General features: G+C 35.1%; 1 protein-coding gene across 5 annotated transcripts in view; it reads right to left on the reverse strand.

Annotated features, from left to right (window-relative positions):
- Positions 1–488: 488 nt before the first annotated feature.
- GAS2L3 (growth arrest specific 2 like 3) overlaps positions 489–25,755 on the reverse strand; it is a 40,520-nt gene continuing 15,253 nt past the window's right edge. For all 5 annotated transcript variants that reach the window (XM_059402267.1, XM_059402268.1, XM_059402264.1 and 2 more), the window contains exons 3-9: positions 20,324–20,492; positions 18,750–18,865; positions 16,386–16,527; positions 11,330–11,393; positions 10,523–10,661; positions 6,087–6,194; positions 489–4,539 (exon numbers count right to left, since the gene is read on the reverse strand). In XM_059402267.1, the coding sequence (XP_059258250.1) occupies positions 3,232–4,539; positions 6,087–6,194; positions 10,523–10,661; positions 11,330–11,393; positions 16,386–16,527; positions 18,750–18,865; positions 20,324–20,363 (1,917 nt within the window). In that variant the 5' untranslated portion in view covers positions 20,364–20,492 and the 3' untranslated portion in view covers positions 489–3,231. The remainder of the gene's footprint in view (positions 4,540–6,086; positions 6,195–10,522; positions 10,662–11,329; positions 11,394–16,385; positions 16,528–18,749; positions 18,866–20,323; positions 20,493–25,755) is intronic.

A 25,755-nucleotide genomic window follows, 5' to 3' on the forward strand; every position in this document is an offset into this window, starting at 1 on the left:
TGAAATATCACAGGAAATACTTAATGAACACATATTGAACTGCTTTTTATAATTGCTCTGATCGTGAATATACAAACATGAGTATTTCAAGACTCTTTTCACTTGTGTCTGAGTGTGAAATCAAGACAAAGGCACTGGAAATTCCTACTGTCAGGAGCCTTCCATGAACATAAGACTGGTGTAATCTACTGAACTGTACTCTAATAACTGTACTCTAATAATTATTTCTATTATCTTGGTAATGAGCCTTATTGAGACAAACTTCTAACAGATACAGCAACTTAGGGAACAAATTCTGCTATTTAATGGCAGAATCTTACAATTTCCTCGAAGCAGTGAAGTGAATTCCACGAGTATGAAAAGGGCAGTTTAGGTAGCAAAATCAAAACTATTCTCAAATTATGAGTGCTTGATATATGCAATTTCTCACATGAACCGAGTGATCAGAATTCATTTCCAACACACAAAAAAGCACACTGAAAACTTAGTGCATATGTTTAAGTTTTAATACTTGAGAAAACAAAAGTTAAAATCTGATACAAACACTGCTGCACAAGAAAAGAATATATACACATTTGAATATCAATAGAGTCAGTATGTGAACCTGGATGTACAAATGTATCAAAACAACCTGTTATTGAAGGCCTTAAAGGAAGTAAGAGATTTTTAAATCAGATAAGGATTAAAAGATCGCAGAAGGAACAGTAACTGTTTCTCAAAAAATTTCCCTTGTCCACTAGGAATTGTAAACTCTGTGTGACATGGAAAGTTAGAGGTCACATAATGCATCAAGATATTTTGAAGACGTAAGATATAAATGCCCACTGTAAACCCAAACAATCTAAAAATAACCAGCATTTCATTTTCCTCCTAAGATCAAATTGATATACCAGTCATGTTCACAAATTTTGGCAAAGAAAAATAAAAACTCGTTCCATTGTTTTTTGAAAATACATGTTATTTCTTCCACCAGCTGCTTTAGTAATTTAAGCTTAATTCATTTTGTTAAATATGAAGCATGAAAAATCTTATAAAATCTTGCACTCTTAGTTAGAAGAAGTGAAAACTTCTTTCCAACTTCAACACTGTATTTTAATAATTGTGAAAATGATCAAAAACAATATATTTGAAGGTCTTTAAGAGCACTTCAAAATATATTTGAAGAAAGTATTTTTCAACTGTTGTTTATTTTTAAAAATCTTTATCTTGGAAGGATAAGCTTCAAAGGTATCTTGAAAGGGATCATGCAACATCAATATAATTGGAGAAATTCCCTACTGATGAAAAATAGGATCATTTATAAATTAACTTCCAATTTTCTAAAAAAAAATTCTTGGAATTTATGCCAGATGCCTATGGGATACTTTTATTCCTGATTATTCTCAATACAAAAGTTACTGTTTAATACTGTAAAATCTACTTTATTTCATAGGTTGGTTGGAATAGCATTATTTTTTAAGTTCTAGAAGTTACCAATACCAAAATATTATTTGATCTTATGAGGGAATAAACTTCTTGAACATTAAATTTTTTCTCTTTGAAAGATGCATTAAACATTTCTGATTACTAAAAATGTAAAGCTTCTAGCACTTCTTGAACACTGATTTCACTTTCCAAAAATGTAAATATTCTCTCAATGCCCAGAGCAACAGAACTCAACCAAGTATTTGGTGACTGTCTCTTTTAAGAAGAGAAGTATCAATTATTCCAAAAACTAGCTTGCCTATATCTCTGATTTTAACTGTATTCCTCAGACAAAAGATCACTTCGTTTTATACAAAGTTTTCTTGCTTTATAATCTACAGAATGTTAGTGAGCTTAAGATGATTATCTTATAATTGCACATTTGTGTAAACCATTGTTTTTCTTTAGAAAACACATTTTAGCTTAATAGGGAAACACAAACCTCAATATTGAATATAATAACCTATGATAACTGATAATACTATAAAGTTATTAAACACACCCCAAAACTTCTGAAAGTACATTAATGATTTTTTTAAATAGCCATAATCCCTTAAAAAACAAATTATTTACAAATATCTTAGAGCAGTGGAACCTATGCAGTCATTACATGATGTGGATATGTTCCTTGGAGAGTCTACCTACAGAGCAGAAAACACTGCATTTATACTGTCCACTTGCCATTGAAAAACTGAAAGCAGCATGATTTTATGAAAGAAAATTAATATAATTGGAAGGGTCTAATTAAAACTGGCATTGTGCTCTCTAAAGAAAAATAATAATCACATGATAGAATTTTTATATAGCATCACCATAAGATGCTTTAGTAACACCTTAATTTTAGGATTGTTAACACATAATTCTGATATATAAAACATTATTTTAATGTAAAAATTCATATCTGTACTCAGAGGAAACTATAGTAAAAATATTTTTAATATGCTAAAAGTTACTAACTCAGTTTCCCCTTTCACATTGCACAGCATTCATCTAAAATATAAGGTGTAGATTCTTATAAATAACATATAAAAAGTCTTGGGTTTCTTTTTGTTTTTTTACCAATTTCAGTTTATATGTCAATATCTAATGGGTTTTTTTTTTACCAAAAATATAATAAAATATTAACAACTTTAATATAAGCCAGTTAAAAACCATTCCTTCTGATTTGGAAAGCTTAAAATGTTAAGTAATAGAATTCTACCAACCCTAGAGTAATGTCAAGCTAATCAGCAGCAGCCATTGGTACTTAGTATTGTTCAATCAGGTAATCCTGATCAAAAAATTAAATTAGGTGCCTTTTGTAAGACAAGTGCCAAACCGTTGCTATTTTATCAAAATGCAATAACTAATATTAAGATTAAGAGCACCACTGTTGCTATTAGCCAGTATAAAACCTCCATATTTAATACATATTCAAAAATTCAACAACTATAGTTATAACTCTAGTAGTGTTATTTAGCTCTACATTTCCCTTAAAGGGCAGACATTAACAAAGATGCTATGTATTAAAAATCATATCAATATCTATTATTAATAAGAACATTTTGATGATTTTACAACTGTCTGCCTCAAAAGGGTACCTCTGGCGAATTCAGAAATGTGAATTCTGATGCACACTCTACCCATCCCCAACCTCCAACCCTCACCTTCCTGTGCCTAATATCTGAACCTATTTGGACAAACACCCACAGGAGAAAACTTTTAAGATGTGATGCTAACATATTTCACTCTCTTCTTTTCCTGTTTTCTTAAAGGATGCATTTGTACTTATTTTCTAGGTTTCTTACTTCCAGTCATAACAAAATAATGGTCATCGTCTTCCTTTTTCTTTGTGGTAGGTTTTTTATCTCCACTAACTGCTTCCTTACCAGATGAGGGTGGTTTCCTGGTTGCAGCTGGGGCTTTGCCACTTTTTGGAGGCCCTTTTGCTGAATACTGGCTCTTAGTGGCCATCTGTGCTGACTTTGATACAGGTTGTGTCTTGACAGAGGACTGGGGAAGACTCATGAGAGACAGTGGGGTACGGCCAGGGGACTTCAAGGAGCTGGGTCCTATCTTCTGGGATGGACTTTTATTCTGAGGCTGCTTTTTGGCAACTGAAACCATAGTCTTATCTTTTGATTCCTGTGCAGTTTTTGTAGGTACAACTGAGGATACAGACAGTGGCTGGTTTAAATTTAAGGCTGACTTAAGCTTGTGTGCTGGCATTGCCCCAGCTTGTGGGGCTCTATCAGAGGGCTGAGACGGTGTTCCTAGACTTGTGGGTATAGTTTTGGAACTGGATTTTGTTATTTTTGCAGGGGAATGGAGAGAGGGGGAAGGTTTAGGCCTTACATGTATATTTGCCATAGGTGGCTTTGGATGCTTTGACGATGAATCTGAATGTGCCGCTGAAGGAGACTCTGCATTATCCCTGGAAGATTTCAGAGTGTGTTTCAAATGCTTTGGTTCAGTTTTTCCAGAAGACTTATTTGGCACAAGTGCAGACTCAGGCACATCTCTGGGCTTCTGGGCCATAACAAGATTGGCCTGAGAAGTATCGTGTGATGAGATAAGTTTTCTCAATGACTGAGATTCACAAGGTGTGGTTCTGGATGAAGCTGGTGAAGAAGTGCTTTTACCTACTGCTTTGATTGAAGGGGCCTGTGGTTTCTTTGTGATGCCTTTTGAAGATTTGAGCTTAAGATGAGAAGATGATGCTGGAGAATCTAGCAATTTGGAACGGACTGACACAGAGCCCAGATTCCCTCCTTTCAGGGAAGATGCTGGCAGCAACCCATCCAGTGGACGTACCTGCTTTTCTTTGCTTCTTGGAATACCAACTGGCGTGCCAGGTTTTGATTTTTGTTTCTGAAACATGTTAACAGCTGACAAAGGATTCATTTCAGGAGGCTGAGGTGTCCTGGCAGACGAATCAGGTACATTTTCATTGGAAACTCCTTTTTGAAAGGCTAGAATTTTTTGTTCTAGTGTAGCAAATTGTAATATTCGACAGGGATCATATTTAAGCAAAAATCCTTGAAGAGTATCCCAGCCTCCACCAACACGGACCATGACATGTTTTCCATGAAGCATCTTTTCCCCCAAAAGAAAGTAAAAAAAACAAACAAATAAACAAAAAGCCCATAAGGTTCACAGTTCCAATTCATTAGCAATCACAACCTGTGATGTTTATGATCTATGAAATTGAGAGTATTTGCCAGCAGCTTCAATATAAATTGATAGTCTATTTCTTACATTACTAAAATTATCAATTTAATTCATACTGAATTGTGCAATTAAAATAGGTCCTCTAATTTGTAAGAAAAATTTTTGCACACAACCTGCATCCTAAAAATCCAAATTGCAAATATACAAAATTGCAAGGGCAATATTGTTCAATAAAGAGGAAGAAAAGAGAAAGGAAAGGCAGAAGGAGAGGAAGAGAAGGAGAAATGAGGACTTACAGAAAATATGCCTCATAATAAAGAAAAAAATTACGGAGGAAAGATAAAAACAACTAAAACTTGTACTTTGCAAATTAATAAATTACTTTCATATATATAATTTAGCAATTTAACCTTTCAAAAAACTTAATATAATTTACAATTTAGTCCTTCTTTGCCAACAAGAAAATTATGGCTCTGCAAAGTTGAAGAAATTGTCTCAAATCACACAGCTTGAGCCTGGCCTCAAACATACCAGGCTGCACAACTCAAATGGCGCTTTTGTGCAGCCAAGATGCATCCTGGGTAGGCCAGCATAGTCCCAGCTGATTTTCAGGTCCCTATCCACTCGGCAAGCAATTCTTCACCATTGTAGGAGATTGCCCTGCAAACATTAACTCCAAATCCCATGCTCCCATCATTATATCAGACTGCCTTAAAAAAAGAAAGCTAATTAAAAAACAAAAAGTCTTGGAAATGTTTCTAAGCAAGTTGGGCAGGGTGTGAGGAGGTAATGATAACATATGAAATTTTTAAATATGGATGGTAAAATATTTTTAAATATTTTTATATTATATTCCTAGATTGGAAATAAAAGTGGACAGAATGCCAAACAGGTGAAACTTCAATCTCTTTACCAATAAAGGGGACAGTTAATCAACTGCAGATCACAGGTGGGACAAAGGAAGGAAATGAATATGCACATCAGGATATTGGGAAATACACTGATGCTGTGTCAAAGAGAAAAGGTTTGATACTTAAGACCCAATCTATACATTATTATAAACTGCAACATTTCAACTTCCTTTTCTTATTACTGATATTTAATCTTATTACATGTACTGTTTTAGTTTTTTCTTCTTATTATAGGAAATCATGCCTTTTTAGAAAATTTGAAACATGGAATAAAACAGGTTGGGTACATAAAGATTTTTTTCCCCACAATTATTTTAAATGTCTGAATAGTCTTCGCTATCCTTAGTAGTTTATTGTGTTAAAGGTGTCTACCAAAACTCGTATGTACTCGTGAAAGCAAGTATTCCATATTTTTCCTGTACAGTAAAATTCTTCCATCAATAACACTCCCTATTGAATTTTTTTAAAAAGTAAAAGGCAAGCAAAAGGAATTTGGTTAAACAATAAATCCAATTTCAAAATAAGACCTCTATGGAAATAGGATATAAATGGTGGACTCACTCTTATAAAGAGTATTTTATCCCCAAGTCGGTACCGTCCTTCAGATAAGTACTCAATAGAGAATCGATGGGAACAACTGCAGGGGGGGTCTTCAGCAATATGTTTAACCTAAGATTAAAAACAAACAAAATTTAGTGCTTATGACAAAAAATATTTAACATTAAAATGCAAGGTTTATTTGATAGATGGGAAATCAAAAGATAAAAATTTAAAGACAGTTGAACCATTTATTATTACCTCTCCTTTACTTGTTGACAAATACTGAGATTAGGATTTTTTAGAAAATAATCTCTACACCCAACATGGGGCTTGAACTCATGACCCTAAGGATCAAGAGTCACATACTCCACAGACTGAGCCAGCCAGGCTCCTGGACAGATACTGAGGTTAGACGTTAACTAATCTAATAAAAGCTGACAGTGACAGCCTTTTTCCTCTCAGCTTTCAAAGTGGGCTCCACACCCAAAGTAGGGCTCAAACTCAGGACCCTGAGATCAAGAGTCGCATGCTCTGCTGACTGAGCCAGCCAGGAACCCTAGGGATGAAGTCTGAGGCTCCCTTTCTCCCTCCCTACCCCACCTCTCTCCCTCTCTCTCTGCCCAAGTCTAATCAGGGTCCTAGTGGATTCACTGAGCACTGGAGGTCTGTGAATCTGAACAACAGGAAGGTCAATTCAAAGCACATTCATTAAGTCATAGGAAACACAAGAGTTTATTATTGAACTTGAATTGTTTTATGCCCTGGATTAATATATCTGTGTCAAGTCAAAGACAGGCCAGTCAGATAAACTTAAAGTAGGAATTCGCACTTGTCCCTTAACACTATGCTAAACATTTGGAGGGGGATATCTAGATTGTTCCAAAGTTACTATTAAAATAACCAGAGGCAAATTTATATCTATTCACCCAAGACTGGATGAAATTCTAAACAATTCAATTCAAGAGGCATTTTTCTAAAAGTGCCCACTTTGCTTCAATAGTCTGCTAAGTAGATGAGAACTGGAGACAAGTCCTTACTTCTATCCCTCAAGGCGCTTACAGAATTTTTAACTGCAGTAAACATCTAAAAAATTATAAAAATGAATATAAAAAGAAGTTTAGGAGTTCTATATTTAAAATAAGGAAGTTATTATAAACTGATTAAAAAATAAAAACATCTGGGGTGCCTGGATGGCTCAGTGGGTTAAGCCTCTGCCTTCAGCTCAGGTCATGATCCCAGGGTCCTGGGATCGAGCCTCGCATTGGGCTCTCTGCTCAGCAGGGAGCTTGCTTCCTCCTCTCTCTGCCTGCCTCTCTGCCTACTTGTGATCTCTGTCAAATAAATAAATAAATAAAAATCTTTGAAAAAAATAAAAATAAAAATATCTGTTGAGATGTTTGAAAAAAAAGTTGCTATCAGTCACCATGGAAAATATTTTGTTTTCCTAAAAATTACATTTTTTGGAAAAAGCAAGGCCATGAATATTTTTCTCAATTGTCACACAGACTATATCTACACAAACTCATTAATTGAATTTGCATATGATATTAAACCAAAGTCTCTTCAGATACACCTAATTTAGCTAAGCACTGATAGAAATCCATGACTGTCTTCATTATCTACCCAAAATGAACAGTCACAGGTGGATTCACCAGGACATGATCACAAGGTCCCAGAATTTATCTTCCCACATCATTCATTTAACAAATAATATGATCATAAATAGAACTATCATAAGCCATTCAATTATGTTTCTCTTGTTCATAGCCTAGTATATATGCATGTGTACACACACATTCATGCTCTCACACAGCACAGGCATAAATAAAATGCCTAAACGTAAACTGAACATGGGTACAGAATTCATAATTATTAGAACTATTTACACATGTTAACCAAAGTAATCTGAAAGGAGGTATTTTTCAGTCACTACTTTCTATCAATAAAAGTTTCATAAGCATCAGAAATATAGCTGAATACAGCACTCTAAATAATGAATCAGATGATAATTACTCCTTACATTAAACACAATTGCAAAATCTGTAGATCATGGATATAGAGGTGGACACTGAATGTATTCAAATACCATATGCATATTAAAGAAATGTGTTCTTTTTTAGTGTTCACAACAAGAATGTAGACATGAAAAGTCACTTGCTTTATTTGTTTAAAATATCCAAATACCACTTACATTCAGCAGTAAAAATTAGCATTAACCCACAATCTAAAGAAAGGAGTAAGCCTAAAAGAAGTGAGAGCTATGGATAAAAAATGTTCTCTTCTGGTTTTATCTACTGTATAATTAATATTAAAACACTAAAGGGGGGCGCCTGGGTCGCTCAGTGGGTTAGAGTCTCTGCCTTTGGCTCGGATCATGATCCCAGGGTCCTGGGATCTAGCCCCATGTTGAGCTCTATGCTCGGCAGGGAGCCTGCTTCCTCCTCTCTCTCTCTGCCTGCCTCTCTGCCTACTTGTGATCTCTGTCTGTCAAATAAATAAATAAAATCTTAAAAAAAAAAACACTAAAGGAAACATAAATTAAAATAATCTATAAAAGCACTAATCTACTATCAATTATTTTCCTTCTTTTTCTTACAGTTTGTCCTTATATACATACTTTTCACAAAATATTTTTCTTGTTGCTACATAGTCTTCATAATGATCACATATAATGATTACTCTGTTAAGATAATGAATCCTAATTCACCTAGCCATTGCTCTGAGAGTATTCATACTGCTTTTAATTTTCACCATTATATATAGCACAAAAAAAACTTTCATTTATTCTACTTTTTAATTCCCCTTCAATTGTAAAAAAATTAAAGAGGAACATTTTTGTGGTACTTGATAACCATTTGTCAGCTGTTTTTCAAAGTTTACATCATCTTCCACCACCAGTAGCAATCCCTAAGTATAGTTTTACAAAATTTACCAGCACCAGGTTTTATAATTTTAAGAAATTTTACTAATGAGGCAAGTTGTGTATCTTAATTCCTTCATTCTCAGCAAGACTCAACACTATATTTTCCTCTTGTGTGAACAACAGTCCTTGCCCATTTACCTTCTGGAAATGCTTTTCTTTTAAAGATTTTATTTATTTATTTGACAGAGATCACAAGTAGGCAGAGAGGCAGGCAGAGAGAGAGGAGGAAGCAAGCTCCCTGCTGAGCAGAGAGCCCAATGCATGCGGGGCTCAATCCCAGGACCCTGGGGTCATGACCTGAGCCGAATGCAGAGGCCTTAACCCACTGAGCCATATCAAACTGTATATAGTCTTTCCAATTCCTAAAAAAATATTTTGCCAATGTTTTCTTTTTTATTTAATTATCAATATTTTAGTTTATATAAGATTTAAAGTAAGCTTTATTTTTTAACCTATTGCATTATCACTGTGTCACATATGGACATTGACAGTCATCATATAAATCATTAATATAATATAAGTAAGTATATTTTGGCCTGGTAAAAAATATTCAGGCTGACATTTTCTTAAACTGTCTTGCAAGGATATCCAAATCTTTTACTATAGACTTTCATTACATTAAACAAAACAATCAAAGCAACACTTTCCAAATGTTTATCAGTACTGACTTGCTCATTATTTCTTAAATAATTTTGTACATTAAGCACTTTCATAAAATACAACAGTCTGAAAAAGACCATAATTCTAAACAACAGTGTAAGCAAAAAAAATGTTTGCTACTCAGTTCACCTCCATCACTTACTAGACTAGAGTCACTACAGAAGATTCAGCCAAGGACAACTGCAGCTCTAGTGACCTCTACATAACAACGACCAGGTAAAGCTCAAAGACTTCCCAGCTGAGACCCATCATCTAAAAGTCTGCATACATTGTCAGGGGAATATTCCCCAAACCCCATCAATTCGCTCTCAGAACTTTTTCGCCTCCTATATTCTCCACGTATCAGTGTACTATTTACTTAGAAACTTCAAAAATCATCCTAGATTTTCTCCCTCCCTATCAGAATTAGGATTCTCCCATTCTACCTGTTAAATATGTCCTGTTATTGTCCCTTTGACTTCACCTTCACTACTGCTGCTCAAGTTCAGGCTCTCATCATTGTATGCCTGGATTATTACAACAAAACCAATATGACCTCTACATGACCATGAGAGTAATCCCTACAATGTGCAAATCAGATTATACCACTACCATGATTAAAAAAACAATCAATGAATTCCTGTGACCTCCAGTTCCCTTCATGATGGATTCCAGCCTATTTACCTCCCCATTCCTCAACTACATACACATCCATTCCTCATCATACACGAACAACGCATCACCTTTAATATACAGTGCCCTAAACTCGCCAGGGAGTGGTAGTTAATACTGGTATATGTTCTGAATAAGAAACATTCTCTTTTAAATACAGCATCACCTGCAGCAAACTGAGACTCTGACACATCACAACTGAGAAAATACAGTGATTACTTACAGCCTCATGTAGCTCCTCATGCTGACAGCACGATTTCGGAATGCTAATGGAATCTTCGGGCCCAGAAGTATTAAGTAAGGTCTCTTCTAGTTCGATTTCTTTCTCAAGTTTTACTAATACTGGTGGCTCAACCCCATATCTGAAAACCAGTTAGGAGATCTCATAATTCAGGGAAAGTTTGACTCATTCACTTCCCTGCATATCACAATAGGTTATGTCTTATTTTTAAAGTGAAGTCTATTTGATTCTCTTCTACCAACTGTTTCACTGGGACATTTGGAAATGCTTTTTAATATCCCACAGACCATCAAAAATTCAACATATAATCTTCACATTATAGCATTTATTGGGATTACTGGATGCTCCAGTATTCAACTAGAGATCCTGAAAGTCAGCCACCTTTAAAGCTAGCTTGAAAGTAAAGATGGGGCTGAGTCAGGTATGGAGGACACTAAGCCTAAGCCTTCTTATCAGATCCTCTTTGTGTCCAGAAGATTTGCCTTGCCTTCAACTGCTACGAGAGTTTTACATGCTCTTACCTTACTCTTAGTTTAAAAAATTTAAGCAATGACTTTTATAGTTTAATACTAAATGACAACAAGTTAAATGGGTGAGCAGATGCTGACACACGACACAGCTCATGCAAACAGAACAAAGTTAGAAAGGAAGAAAGAAAAGGAAATTAAGTTGTTTTATTTCAATCAAAATTATTTTCTTTTATTTATAAAAAATAGTGCTCTATCTAAAATAAAGTAGCTTTTATAAAATTAGTGACACTGAAATTCTGAAATAATGTGGAATACATACCTCGACACAATTCGACCAATTTCAAGAAGACAAAGATACACCTGTCTTGGATCTTTATGCAAAACTGTAAAAAAATAAGACCACATATTTTAAAGGGCAAATTAAATAGAGAAATAAATTTCTGGCATAGGAGAAGTAAAAAAAAAAGAATAACGAAGACAGTAGGTTTACTTGTTTGGAGACTTAGAAAAGACATTTTCTCTACATATTATCATCATCATCCATAATTTTTTTTAAAAACTGGCTAATGAGAAGAGGATGAAAATTTAGCATGTACCCTAACTGGTAGCATTTTAAGTCTAAAAGACTAAGGGCTTAATAACATTAAATTATTTATATTTCAGATCTCTCAACAGGAGCTATTATTTGATGAGATATACCACCTCAATTTTATTCTAAACTATCTTTAGCTTAAGACTATGTGTTAATGGCTTTCTCAAACTTTTTCAAAATCAGAAAAGAAGGAGTACTTCCTAACTCATTCTCTGAGGTCAGTATTATCCTGATACCAAAGCCAAACAAATACATCACAAGAAAACTAAAGACTAATATCTTTTATGAATATAGATGTAAAAATCTTCAGTTTATTACTGGCAAACTGAATCCAGTAGCAAGTGAGATTTATCCCAGGAATGCAAGGTCGGTTCAACATATGAAATCAATCAATATAATCCACTATATTATCAGAATAAAGGAAAAGAAATGTGCAATTATCTCAGGAGACACAGAAAAAGCATTTGACAAAAATCAAATCTTCCTTTCACAATTTAAAAAAAAAAAAGCAGCCTCAACGAATTAGAATAGAAGGAAACTTTATAGGAATGGAAGGAAATCTGAAAATGGATATCTATGAAAAACCTATAGTTAACATCATTCTTAAAGGTGAAAGACTGAGACTCTTCCTCCTAAGACTAGGGAGAAGACAAGGATGTCCACTCTCACCTCTTCTATTCAAAATTGTACAGGAGGTTCTAGGCAGGGCATTTAGGCAAGAAAAACAAATAAAAGACATCCAGATTGGAAAGAAGGAAGGAAAACTAACTCCATTCAGGTAACACTGTCCTTTGTATAAAAATCCCCTATGGAATCTACAAAAGAAAAGTATTAGAGCAATCTTAGTTTCAACAAAGTTGAAGGATACAAGATCAATATACAAAAATCATTTCACCTTATATACCAGCAATAAACAATCTGAAAATGTAATTTAAAAAACAATTCAATTTACAATGTTTCAAGAAGAATAAAGTACTTAAGAACAAACTTCACCAAAGGATTTTATGACTTGTTTATGGAAAATTACAAAATATCGTTGAAAGAAATTAAGTAAGATACAAATAAATGGAAAGACATCCTGTGTTCATGGATTGGGAGACATAATATTGTTAAGATGACAAAACTCTTCAAACTGACCTACAGATTCAGTGCAAGCCCTATCAAAATTCCAACAGTCTTTTTTTACAGAAATTCATACAGAATTATAAAAGACAGAATAGCCAAAACAAGAACAAAGTTGGAAGACTCACACTTCCCCATATCAAAACATACAACAAAGCTACAGTAACCAAGACAGTGTGTTATTGGCATAAGGACAGCCATATAGACAAGTGACTGGACTAAGAGTCCAGAAATAAACCTAGACATTTGTGTTCAGGTGATTTTTAAAAAGAGTGGCAAGACAACTCAGTAAGGAAACAGCAGTCTTTTCAACAGATGGTGCTAGAACTGAATATCTGTATGCAAAAGAATGAATTTAGATCCTTAATTCACAACATATACAAAAAATAACTCCAATGGATTAAAGACCTAAACTTAAAAACTAACACTCTAAAACTCTTAGGAGGAAAAAGAGGTGAACATCTGTGTGACCTCGGATTAGGCCATAGTATTTTACATATGACACCAAAAGCACAGCAGTCAAAGAAAAGATAAACTGAACTTCAGGGGCACCTGGGTGGCTCAATGGGTTGAAGCCTCTGCCTTCAGTTCAGGTCATGACCTCAGGGTCCTGGGATGGAGCCTCCCGCATTGGGCTCTCTGCTCAGCGGAGAGGCTGTGTCTCCCTCTCTCTCTGCCTGCCTCTCTACCTACTTGGGATCTCTCTCTCTCTCTATCAAATAAATAAATAAAATCTTTAAAAAATAAAATAAAATAAATTGAACTTCATCAAAATTAAAAATTTTCATGCACCAAAGGACACTATCAAGAAAGTGATAGTAACCCAAACACTGGATGAAAATACTTGCAAGGGCACCTGGGTGGCTCAGTCAGTTAAGCATCTGCCTTCAGCTCAGGTCATGATCCCCTGCTCAGCGGGGAGCCTGCTCCTTCCTCTACCCTTCCCTCCTGCTCATGCTTTCTCTCTCTGTCTCAAATAAATAAATAAAAATCTTTAAAATTAAAAAAAAAAGAAAGAAAATATTTGCAAATCATATATCTGATAAGGGCCTAGTATTCAGAATAAATAAAACTTACAAGTCAACCAAAAAAAGACAAATAAGCCCCTAAAAATGAGCAAAAGATTTGAAGACACATTTCTCCAAAGAAGACACACCAAGTGGCCAATAAGCCATGAAAATGCTCAACATCATTTGTCATTAAGGAAATGCAAATCAAAATCACAATGAGCCACCACTTCACATATCCACTAGTTTAGTCATCGGAAAAAAAGAAAAAACAAAAACCAAGTGTTGGCAGAGATGTGAAGTTGTGCACTGCCAGTGGGAATATGAAATTGTGTAGCCACTGTGAAAAGAATGGTAGTTCCTCAAAAAGATAAACATAGAATTACCATACGATTCAACAATTCCACTTCTAGGTATATCCCTGAGAGAATTAAAAACATGTTCACTCAAAAACCTGTAAACAAATGTAGTAGACAGCAGCATTATTCATATTGACCAAAAAGAAAATACAATCAAAATGTCCATCAGGGGGGTGCCTGGGTGGCTCGGTGGGTTAAGCCGCTGCCTTCGGCTCAGGTCATGATCTCAGGGTCCTAGGATCGAGTCCCGCATCGGGCTCTCTGCTCAGCGGGGGGCCTGCTTCCCTCTCTCTCTCTCTGCCTGCCTCTCTGCCTACCTGTGATGTCTGTTAAATAGGCAAATAAAATCTTAAAATAAAAATACAGTATCTCCATACATTGAGTCATCCAGCCCTATAAAGGAATCAAGTACCGTTGAATGCAATGACGTAAATGAAACATGCTAAATGAAAAAAGCCAGACACAAAAAGCCACATATAGTATGATTCTATTTATTCAAAGTGTCCACAATATGCAAACCCATAGATGCCATCTACAGATGTGGCTCATCTACCTTTCTGTTCCTGTTCTTGAGTTAAATGCTCTAGAAAACTTCTGAAACTTAACAGAATAATGGCATGTATGATGAATAACATAACATGCACACTGACTCCCCCAATGAAAATGGCAGTTCTCCTTTGATTTATGAATATTATCTATTATATACCCAAAGCACAAAGTATACCCTTCCAATGTAATAAGAAGGCCTATATTTGAATCTTATTAAATTCATACCAAAAGGAATCTGTCTTGAAATTTTTATTAAACTTGTTTTTTAAAAAGTAGCTTTAAAGCATACTTTAACCACAGCATACTTGGGGTCTTTTATTTGCTTTGATTTCCTAGCAAAATGTAAAAATTTAGAGCTTTACCTCTGAAAACCTTTAGTAAGTAAAAATATTAGCTCATCAGTTCAATGCCTAGAAAGCAGTTATTGTTATCAGCAGTGCTTTATTTAGTCCTATGTTGACCTTCAGGAGAGTCAGAAGATGACTGTCTAATTTCTACTAACAATTGGAAATATACAATTTTATATCCTTTCAGAAACAGTAAGCTGGAAACTAGAGAATTCAAAGCATTTCCTCTTTCCTTTGATCTCTACAACTTATATATGCCATTAAATCAACCTCATTGTCAAAAAAAATCAGCACACCTGGATTAAAGCAGGGTGCAAAATGGGAAGTAAAATAGCAATCCATTACATTTTTTTTTTATTGTATACTGGATAGGAATATCCAGAGGCATATCAAATGCGTAGCAGTGGGAGCAGCCGACCCCACACACAGGCAACAAAACAACAGTGTGCACAGTCAGAAAATTTCATTTTATTTTGTTCTGTTTTTCGTTCATTTTGTCCATTTATGTTTGGTAGGGAACTATGAAAACATGGTTACCTAATAACCTGAGTCTTTGCTTAAGGCAGTGAACTGGTTATTCCTTTTTCTTTAGCCCAGAGAATTTTCAAACTATAATAATACCACCTAAAAATTTGTTTTTTTATTATCACCATGAACCAGCAATTCTAAACAACATCAGTGATAACATAATTCTCTCTACCACGGTATGCTACTACTCCCATGATTTCCGCCCACACTTGGTATACTACTGTTCTTTTCAAAATGTTACAAATTCTATGCATGTATGTGTATAAATGCTCTAAGGAAATATATATATAGTAGTCTAAAACTTAGGTAGCTTTCAAATTAGTCACTGCAAAGACGATTCTATTGACTTAAAGAAAATGAGATAATATGTCAATAATTCTTTGGCAAAGTATGACTTTTAAAATGAATTGTCAAAAACATGAATCGGTTTAGATGATCAACTTGGCAACTGCTGTGTACAAGGTAAATCTAAATTCTGTGAGTATACATCATTTGACCTTTTCTTATTTCTATAATTATCCAGTCAAAAAGAAATTACTAGTAATTTAGACTTTGGTAGAGTCATTCTTGATGAAAACATTAATTAGCAAAGCATTAGTCCAGAACCTTTCCTTGGCCAACTCATTTAGGAAGTAAAATATTTCTAGGGCATTCTAAATATATAAGATATTATGAAAAGCTTAATCTATATTGTTTAGAATCTGATTCTCCGATTGTTTTACACATATTTGAAATATAAGTTTTTCTAGGAAAATGAGACACGGCCTTATTTGGAAAAAAGTCTTTATTTGGAAAAAAAAAAAAAATTAGGCGTGAGACATACAAAAATACCCTAATAAACATTAAACACAATGATCACACCAACACTTACCTAGACCTTCGGATTCAAAGAGGTAAGTCTCATCAACCCCAATGTGCCTGCACCAGTAAAGGAAGTTCGCAGTATTATCTCTAGCAAAGAATGAACCTGAGGCAGCATCTTTCTTACAAGGCACTTTTCCCATTGGAAAATTCTGAAAAAGATGAAAGACTAATTTCAAAAACTCATATCAAGGATATTTTCATTAGATATCCATTTTAATATTACGAAATAAATGTTCAGTGTATTGAATCTGACTAAAAAGTACACGTTAGGAGGAAATGTATCTTCAAAAATTACTTTAAGTATATTCCAGAAAATGACTCATAGGAAGTCAAAATTAGCAGTAAGATCAAGCATCTCTAACCTCGTTCTTCTTAAAATGACACAAGAGTCTTAATTAAAACAAAAAATGACAGTCTAATAATTCCAAAGCACATCTCTAAATGTCTTTCCATACACAGTTCAATACAACACAAAATTACTGCCATGTTAAAGGTTAATGGAACACTCATTTTTGCTTACTTCCTTATTTACGGATTCATAAATATGGTTCTGAGTTTCTTGAGGAGACTGTCAAATAAGGAAGTAGTAGCCCATTCTTAATTCAAGTCTTTGAAAATTAACAGTTACATAGAAACCTAAGTTTTTAACTATCTGGACCAAGAATAGTTAGATAATCCTGCTGAGACAGGGGTTTTAGTTCTGTTTTAAATTTTTACTTGAAAAAGCAATTTATGCTAAGATTTTTTTGCAGTAGGCAGAATGGAGCACAAGTCTGTCTCCCACCTCTACCACTCAGTTCCTCTCTCTTCCTAGAGATAACCACTAATACCAGTTCTTTATATAGCCTTCCTGTTATATTTTCCAGAATTAAAATGGCCTTGTGAGTTCTTCTCATTGTGAACTGAAATCTTCTCACTTACATGTTAGTGAGCATCTCTACACACAAGGGTACACATATCTGTACATACAGAATGCCACACAAACACGCTAGTCTGCAATCTGATCTATATGTGTATGTGTGCATACACACTTAAAGGCTGCAGGCATCTTTTGGGGTGAAAAATAACAGATTAAAATAGTAATTTCTAATGAATAGATAAGCATTCCACTCAGTTTAGGCATCATAATTAATTTTTTTTAAGATTTTATTTATTTATTTCACAGACAGAGACCACAAGTAGGCAGAGGCAGCCAGAGAGAGAGGAGGAAGCAGGCTCCCCACAGAGCAGAGAGCCTGATGTGGGGCTTGATCCCCCTGGGATCATGACCTGAGCTAAAGGCAGAGGCTTTAACCCACTGAGCCACCCAGATGCCCCTCATAATTAATTTTTAACAACTTCTTTATTGATGAGCATTTATGTTGTTCTTTAATTTTTCTGCACAATACGTTTGTGAATTTGTAGTTATTTTCTTAGAATAAATCCCTGGGAGAATTATGTTAGTATCAAAAGATATACTTTACTTTCAATGTGATATATATCACCCACTACCCCCCAGAAAGATGATAGCAATTTATATTTCTACTAACCCTACGTGTGTATCCAGATGGCACACTCACAGACTCCAGATCTCATAGGTGACCCACATTCAATAAAAAGAAAGGAAACCTTATCTAGTTAAAATCATTTGAATATTTGAATATTTCAAATCATTTCAGGGTCAATGGAGGAACACTACCTAAAAGAAATTATTATTCATTCAATCAAATTATAGAATTTACCACCAAGACAAAATATGGGGAATATAAAGATGGTGATGATAATGGTAATAATAATAGTAGTAAAAATAATAACTGTGTCCCAGGAACCATCACAAGCTCTTTTCTCATTTAACTCTCAAAACAAGTGAGAATATGAGGATTGTTCTCAAGGAGATATAACTACTTACTGGATATTTACTTACACTAGGCACTAACCTAAATACCATTTATACATTACTTCATTTAATTTCACTAAATCCTTGCAAATAAATCTGACAACATAAATATTAACTCTCCCATTTTGCAAGATTAGGTAAATTATCTAAGGTCTTATACATAGTTGGGTAGAAGTTTGCAACTTTTCAGATATGATAAGAAATGTACAAAAACAAATTAATATGTACCAAAGTATAAAATCACTGTCAGGGCACCTGGGTAGCACCATTGATTAAGTGTCTGTCTATTGGTTTGAGCTCAGGTCATGACCTTGCTTGTGGTCATGAGATGGAGCCCCACGTTGGGCTCCTGGCTCAGTGTTGAGTCTGCTTCAGATACTCTCTCTCTCCCTCTGCCCCTCCTCCTGCTTGCTCTCTCAGATGAACAGACAGATAGATAGATAGATAGATGACAGACAGATAGATAAAATCACCTCCTGTCAAACATGTTCTTACCCTGGGTTCTCCAGACTCAAAAGTTTTCACCATGCTTTGAAGAACATCAATCAGTTGGCATAGTAGTACTCCATTATCAAGTTCTTCCAATAATCTTTCTGCCTTAACTTCAATACCTAAAAACGTATTTCAAAGTCAAGATTCTACTAGAAACAGTAAATTCAAACAATATGGTTAAAATTTAATTAAATGTAATTAGATTATAGCTGAAACACAAGACAAATATTAGATTGGACTCCAAGTATTCATTCTTAGAAGTTATAGTTAAAATAGATAATGTGAAATTAAGTGAAAGACAAGAGAAACAAAAATATCTGTGATGGAGAAGAAAAAATAAAATGACATTTTATTTCATTTCTTAAAAACCAGAATATTTACTGCACATTACTACTGCTTGCACAAGAAAAAGATTCTCCAAAAAAACATGGCCTTTGTTGTGATTTTAAAATTAAAGATAATAGTATAACAAACGCCTAGGGAATACCAGACTTTTTGCCTCTAAAATCCCTTCTTTAGGATGATTATTATTACATAATAAGCTTTTAAAAAACTATCCAAATCATCAAACTGATATGAGATAATTAGAGTGTATAGTGTATTTAATTATCTTGGGAAGGCCACAGATGAAATTCTGTATTTAAAAGAGAGGCGTCTGGGTGGCTCAGCGAGTTAAGCCTCTGCCTTCGGCTCAGGTCATGATCTCAGGGTTCTGGAATCGAGCCCTGCATTGGGCTCTCTGCTCAGGAGGTAGCCTGCTTCCCCTTCTCTCTCTGCCTGCCTCTCTACCTACTTCTGATCTCTCTCTCTGTGCATATATATAAATAAAAATCTAAATTTATTTTTTTAAGATTTTATTTATTTATTTGAGGGAGAATGAGTGAGAGAGAGCATGAGAGAGGAGAAGGTCAGAGGGAGAAGCAGACTCCCCAAGGAGCTGGGAGCTTGATGCGGGACTCGATCCCGGAAGTCCGGGATCATAACCTGAGCCGAAGGCAGTTGCTCAACCAACTGAGCCACCCAGGCACCCTAAAAATCTAAATTTTAAAAAAGTGTTTTTCTGGGAGATAGTTCAGAGCACTCCTAGTCTAACTGATAAAGAAATATGAAGCCAGATATTCTCCAAGCTGACACTTCCTTCTAGGTTTCACATGCCTTTGCCCCTCAATCCCTCAGAAGTAGTAATCATTTTAATTACAATATATATTCCCCTCAGAATGTCATGCTTATATGAGATGGGGGGAGCACATCAGTAATAGAGATACCAAATCAGACCTATACATTTACAAAAAAAAAAGGTTTTAACATTAACAGTTAAAATGTTGATTATTCAAAGATTACTATATACCTTTTCTATTAAGCCTCAACCTTTCTTACTATCCAAGCGCTAAGGTTCGGGGTGAATTGAAATATCTCCCCAATAGGAATGTAAGCTTGCAAGAATAAGCATATCAAATATTCCATTCACTAGAGTATCCTCAGCCTTTGGAACAATCACTCCTTAACAAAAAGTAAGATTCTCAATAAATATTTAGTAAATAAAAAACTACAATTTTGAGTATCTCTTTAAGCCTTACCTAATAAACCAGATAGCCAGATCGACAGATCTTCTTGCATGGGCAACAGGGTGGCTTCATGCCTCACAGCTATCCACTCATCATACTGACAAACATCAGCCAAACCTGGCCCATGTCTGGGGGTCAGAGGACTCCGTGGACTTAGAGGCAGGTCTTCTCCAAACCATACCTGAAGAAAATACCAACCAAATGGATGTGACCTTTTTAAAAGTTAGTGAAACCCACACTTATATTTATATGATGAATTATAGACCATACATAATATGCACATGTATAAAACTGTGGCAGTTCACAGAAAGGTTATAAAGTAGAAGCAAACTATTAATCCAGAAACTCGAGACATTTTCAATATTCAATACTGTGGTAAATATAAATGAATCCTTAATCAATGAATGGATTCTACTATTGAACTACAGGATTAAAGTCAACAAATAATATTTTTCCTTCACTTGTTAGCTAACTAAGTTTAATAAATTACTTGAACCACAGCTTCAGCTTCTCAGCTATAGAATCAGTCAATGGTATCTGCCTTACAAGATACATCTTTGTAGCATCTAGCACTGGGGCTAACAACATTTGTTATACAATGGATAAATGAATGAATAAATGCATAAATGGCATTTTATAACTTCTGATCATAATAACAGTGTTATCTTTAAAAAATTCTAAATAATCTGGTATGTCACCTGATTTTTGCAAGGCCCACAATCTAAGAATGGTTTTTACATGTTGTTATCTACGTACCTATGTAATAGCCTCAATTTTGCCTACTTACTCACAAAGCCAAGAATATTTACTACCTGGCCAATCCCAATGTTAAGAATAAAAATTGACCTAAATATAATACCAAACCAACACTTGCAAAATTTTGAAATACAATTAGAAGTGCTTTAGTGTAAGATTATTTAGAGAAAAGACTTTAGTTTCTCAATTCAGGAAGGGGTATTTGAGCCCAAGTGAACTGATTAGGGATCCTCACTGGAGGGAAGCTTGAAATGGAGGACCAGAACTTGAGTGAGATTAGAGTGTATCCACACATGGGGACAGCCTTGTGCACAGTATTAGAACCTGAGTAGGATGAGGAGGGCGTCCCCAGGGGAAGATGGGGAACATCCTAGTGCAGGGTGTCAGAGCCCAACTGAGCTGAGAAAAACATCAACTCAGGGAGTAGGTGGTAGCAACAATGGGAGATTGTTATATTCACAGGGATTTATCAAACTGAAGCCAAGTTTCTCACAAGCCGTAAAAGGTCAACTCTTTCAGAATAAGAGAAAACTAGAATGAATCCTGTGGTGACTGGAATATCTTACCAGAAAGCAAAGAAGGCTCAAAGAATGATAGGTCAGCAAGAAAGGACTTCTACTGGATAAATCAAGAGCAACTTGAGCATTAGACATTGAATAAAATAGAAAACTATCAGTTCATATAGATATAAATATATGAACAAACTGGGATGTTGATGAGGAATGAGTTTTTTTTTTTTTTTTAAGATTTTATTTGTTTATTTGACAGACAGAGATCACAAGTAGGCAGAGAGGCAGGCAGAGAGAGAGGAAGAAGCAGGCTCCCCGCCGAGCAGAGAGCCCGATGAGGGGCTCGATCCCAGGACCCTGGGATCATGACCTGAGCCGAAGGCAGGGGCTTAACCCACTGAGCCACCCAGGCGCCCCAAAGAATGAGATTTTTATATGGTTTCAAAGTATTTCCCCACAAAATACTTTCACAAAGAGAAGAAAGTAATTTTACGGTAGAGAAACCTGACAGTCGGCAACTTAAGCAAGTGACAAAGGTAAACACCATCAATAATGGGACAAACAGAAATCACATTCTACCCGAAAGGTTGCAGTGAGAAAACACAGTATCCCTCTGTGATATTCCTGCCAAATATGCATAACCTGAATCTAATCATGAGAATACAACAGACAAATCCAAACTGAGAGACATCTAACAAAATAAATGGTCTCTAATCTTCAAAAGTGTCAAGGTCATTAAAGAAAGCAAAGATACTGTTCTAGACAGATTAAGGGACATGACATTAGGTGGCAATACTGTACCAATGTTAATATCCTGGTTCCAATTATTTCATTGCTGTTGTGTAGGATTATGTCCTTATTTGTGAGAAATACACACTAAACTATTGAGAGGTAATGGGGCATTAGACTGGCAACTTACTCTCAAATGGTTTAGCAAACAAATATCTCTGTTCTACACTTAACAGCTACTTTGTAGGTTTGTGATTACCTTAAAATAAAGGTTTTTTAATTTTAAAAAGGAGGTATGAGTATAGTTAATACCAAGTGCATCTATTCTCTTCTTGATTTTTAAATGTAGATCATTTTTCCTTCTAAAATATATTAAACTCTTCGACCTCAGCTGCAGCAACATCTTCCTAGGAACATCGCCAAAGGCAAAGGAAGCGAGGGCAAAAAAGAACTATTGGGATTTTATCAAGATCAAAAGCTTTTGCACAGCAAAGGAAACAGTTAACAAAACCAACAGACAACTGACAGAATGGGAGAAGATATTTGCAACAACATATCAGATAAAGGACTAGTGTCCAAAATCTATAAAGAACTTAGCAAACTCAACACCCAAAGAACAAATAATCCAATCAAGAAATGGGCAGAGGACATGAACAGACATTTCTGCAAAGACGACATCCAGATGGCCAACAGACACATGAAAAAGTGCTCCATATCACTCGGCATCAGGGAAATACAAATCAAAACCACAATGAGATATCACCTCACACCAGTCAGAATGGCTAAAATTAACAAGTCAGGAAATGACAGATGCTGGCGAGGATGCGGAGAAAGGGGAACCCTCCTACACTGTTGGTGGGAATGCAAGCTGGTGCAACCACTCTGGAAAACAGCACGGAGGTTCCTCAAAATGTTGAAAATAGAACTGCCCTATGACCCAGCAATTGCACTACTGGGTATTTACCCTAAAGATACAAATGTAGTGATCCAAAGGGGCACGTGCACCCGAATGTTTATAGCAGCAATGTCCACAATAGCCAAACTATGGAAGGAACCTAGATGTCCATCAACAGATGAATGGATAAAGAAGATGTGGTGTATATATATACAATGGAATACTATGCAGCCATCAAAAGAAATGAAATCTTGCCATTTGCGACAACGTGGATGGAACTAGAGCGTATCATGCTTAGCAAAATAAGTCAAGCAGAGAAAGACAACTATCATATGATCTCCCTGATATGAGGAAGTGGTGATGCAACTTGGGGGCTTAAGTGGGTAGGAGAAGAATAAATGAAACAAGATGGGATTGGGAGGGAGACAAACCATAAGTGACTCTTAATCTCACAAAACAAACTGAGGGTTGCTGGGGGGAGGGGGGTTGGGAGAAGGGCGGTGGGGTTATGGACATTGGGAGGGTATGTGCTTTGGTGAGTGCTGTGACGTGTGTAAACCTGGTGATTCACAGACCTGTACCACTGGGGATAAAAATATATGTTTATAAAAAATTAAAAAATTAAAAAATATACATATTAAACTTATTGAAGTGTATTTAAGGCAAGTCTTACTACACAAAATAAAAATCCATAACACCATTGTTAATCCAGACAAACTTTGGAGAAAAATAAAAAAAAACAGTTGTTTCCAAGTTCCTATGATGAGAAGCAAATCATTAAAAAAAATCCCAAAGCAAGGGGCGGGGGGCATGAATACATACCACAAGGGGGAAGCAGAAGTAGCAAAACTCAATAAAAATATTAAAAGATTAAAAATAAATAAATAACTTATTAGAGGGCCATTATTTTAGGAACCAAGAGTAGAGATTAGGGAATGAAATCCTAAATATATAAAGATACTAAAAGTTATAGGAAAAAGACAAGATGTCTTTTTTATTTATTTCTCTGAATTCTCTTAAAATTATTTCAAAGGGAGTATAGCAAAGATTGACTATTTAAATCTTCCTTTCATAAGCATGTCTTATTTTTGTTAGCACATGGTAGTCAGTTAAATATTTGTTAAATAATTGAAGACATTAGCAAATGACTCTTTGCACCATCAAAATAAAGATGTATCTTACAGTTGAAGATATTTTATAGCAAATAGAATGTTATTTATCTTTTAACAATTTGGCTGAGCTGAAAAAAGGCAGAGCAGTTGCAAGTGTTTGTCAAGGAAGGATGTGATACAGTTAGAAGGGTGGTTTTGAAAAAAATTGTTTGTGAAAATGAAGAGGCTAACATTAACAGAAGCCATTCTAATTTCTTGCCACATTAGGGAAAAGAGTATTTGGATTCTCCTATTCTTGCCCAAAAAAGACTACAATAACATGGGCTAGTCAGTACCATAATTCATGTTGTTAAAATTTAGATGTTAACAGCAAAAACTGTATATATAAATGACCTCAAACATGTCAAAGCTGTCATACTGCAAAGACTGTTAATCCACAGGCAATCTATAGATGAGCTTGAGTACATACAAAAACTTAACTTACAAGTAGGCAAACTTTTATGCCCATACACAAATGGGCCTTTTCTCAGTTCATAGCTTTTTGTCAGATTCTCAAAGGGGACTATGTATGACCCAAAAGAGATCAGGAACAATTGTTCATTGATTTTTTTTAGACCGTATGTTTATTTACTAATCAGAATGAACGATATAAAAAAAAAAGGAGCAAGGAAGATCTTAATGTATTAAATTAACAAGAAATCAGCTAATAAGCTACCTACTGAATGTCTCCTCTCTAGGAGGCACTTATGAATAACTACACAATGGTCTAATATAATTAGCAGAGAAAGAGGTGAAAATCCTACAAAGTTTTCACACTCATCAGAGAGAGAAGCAGAAACATCCATGTCAAGAGTACTCTTAGAAAAGAATTAATAAAGATGGATCTATAGACTCTAGATCAGAGAAGGTTTCATGGAACTATAAAACAAAACTCTAAAGAAAAATCACCAAGCTAAGAAAATATTAATGGCATTAGAGTAGAATGAGAAAAACAGTCAATGCAGCAATTATAAAAAGCACCCAATAAAGAATCAAGAAAATATAATTAACATGAAACTGATGACACTTCTGAGACTTAGATCAAAAGAGAACAAATTGAAATAATTGGATAAAAAAATAGTTTTGAGTAATAAAGGAGTTTTGAGCATACTCAATGGGGATTTGAGAGGCCCCAAAGAGCAAGCATAAGACCTTTTGGGAGACTGCCATGGACTCCCAAGTCCCAAAAGGGAAAGAGTATAATAGAACTCTTTATTAATACAGCTGCATAGCACACATAGGAGGGAGTATAAGCAGGATCATATTCAGAATTGTTGTTAACATTTGATAAATAAATCATCTTTAGTATTCACCACTGTCATCGTGATAAGCATTCTTTTGAAAGAAAAAGAAAGGAAGGAAGGAAGGAAGGAAGGAAGGAAGGAAGGAAGGAAGGAAGGAAGG

This window comes from Mustela nigripes, chromosome 6 (genome assembly GCF_022355385.1).
Source record: "Mustela nigripes isolate SB6536 chromosome 6, MUSNIG.SB6536, whole genome shotgun sequence".
Lineage (NCBI taxonomy): Eukaryota > Metazoa > Chordata > Mammalia > Carnivora > Mustelidae > Mustela > Mustela nigripes.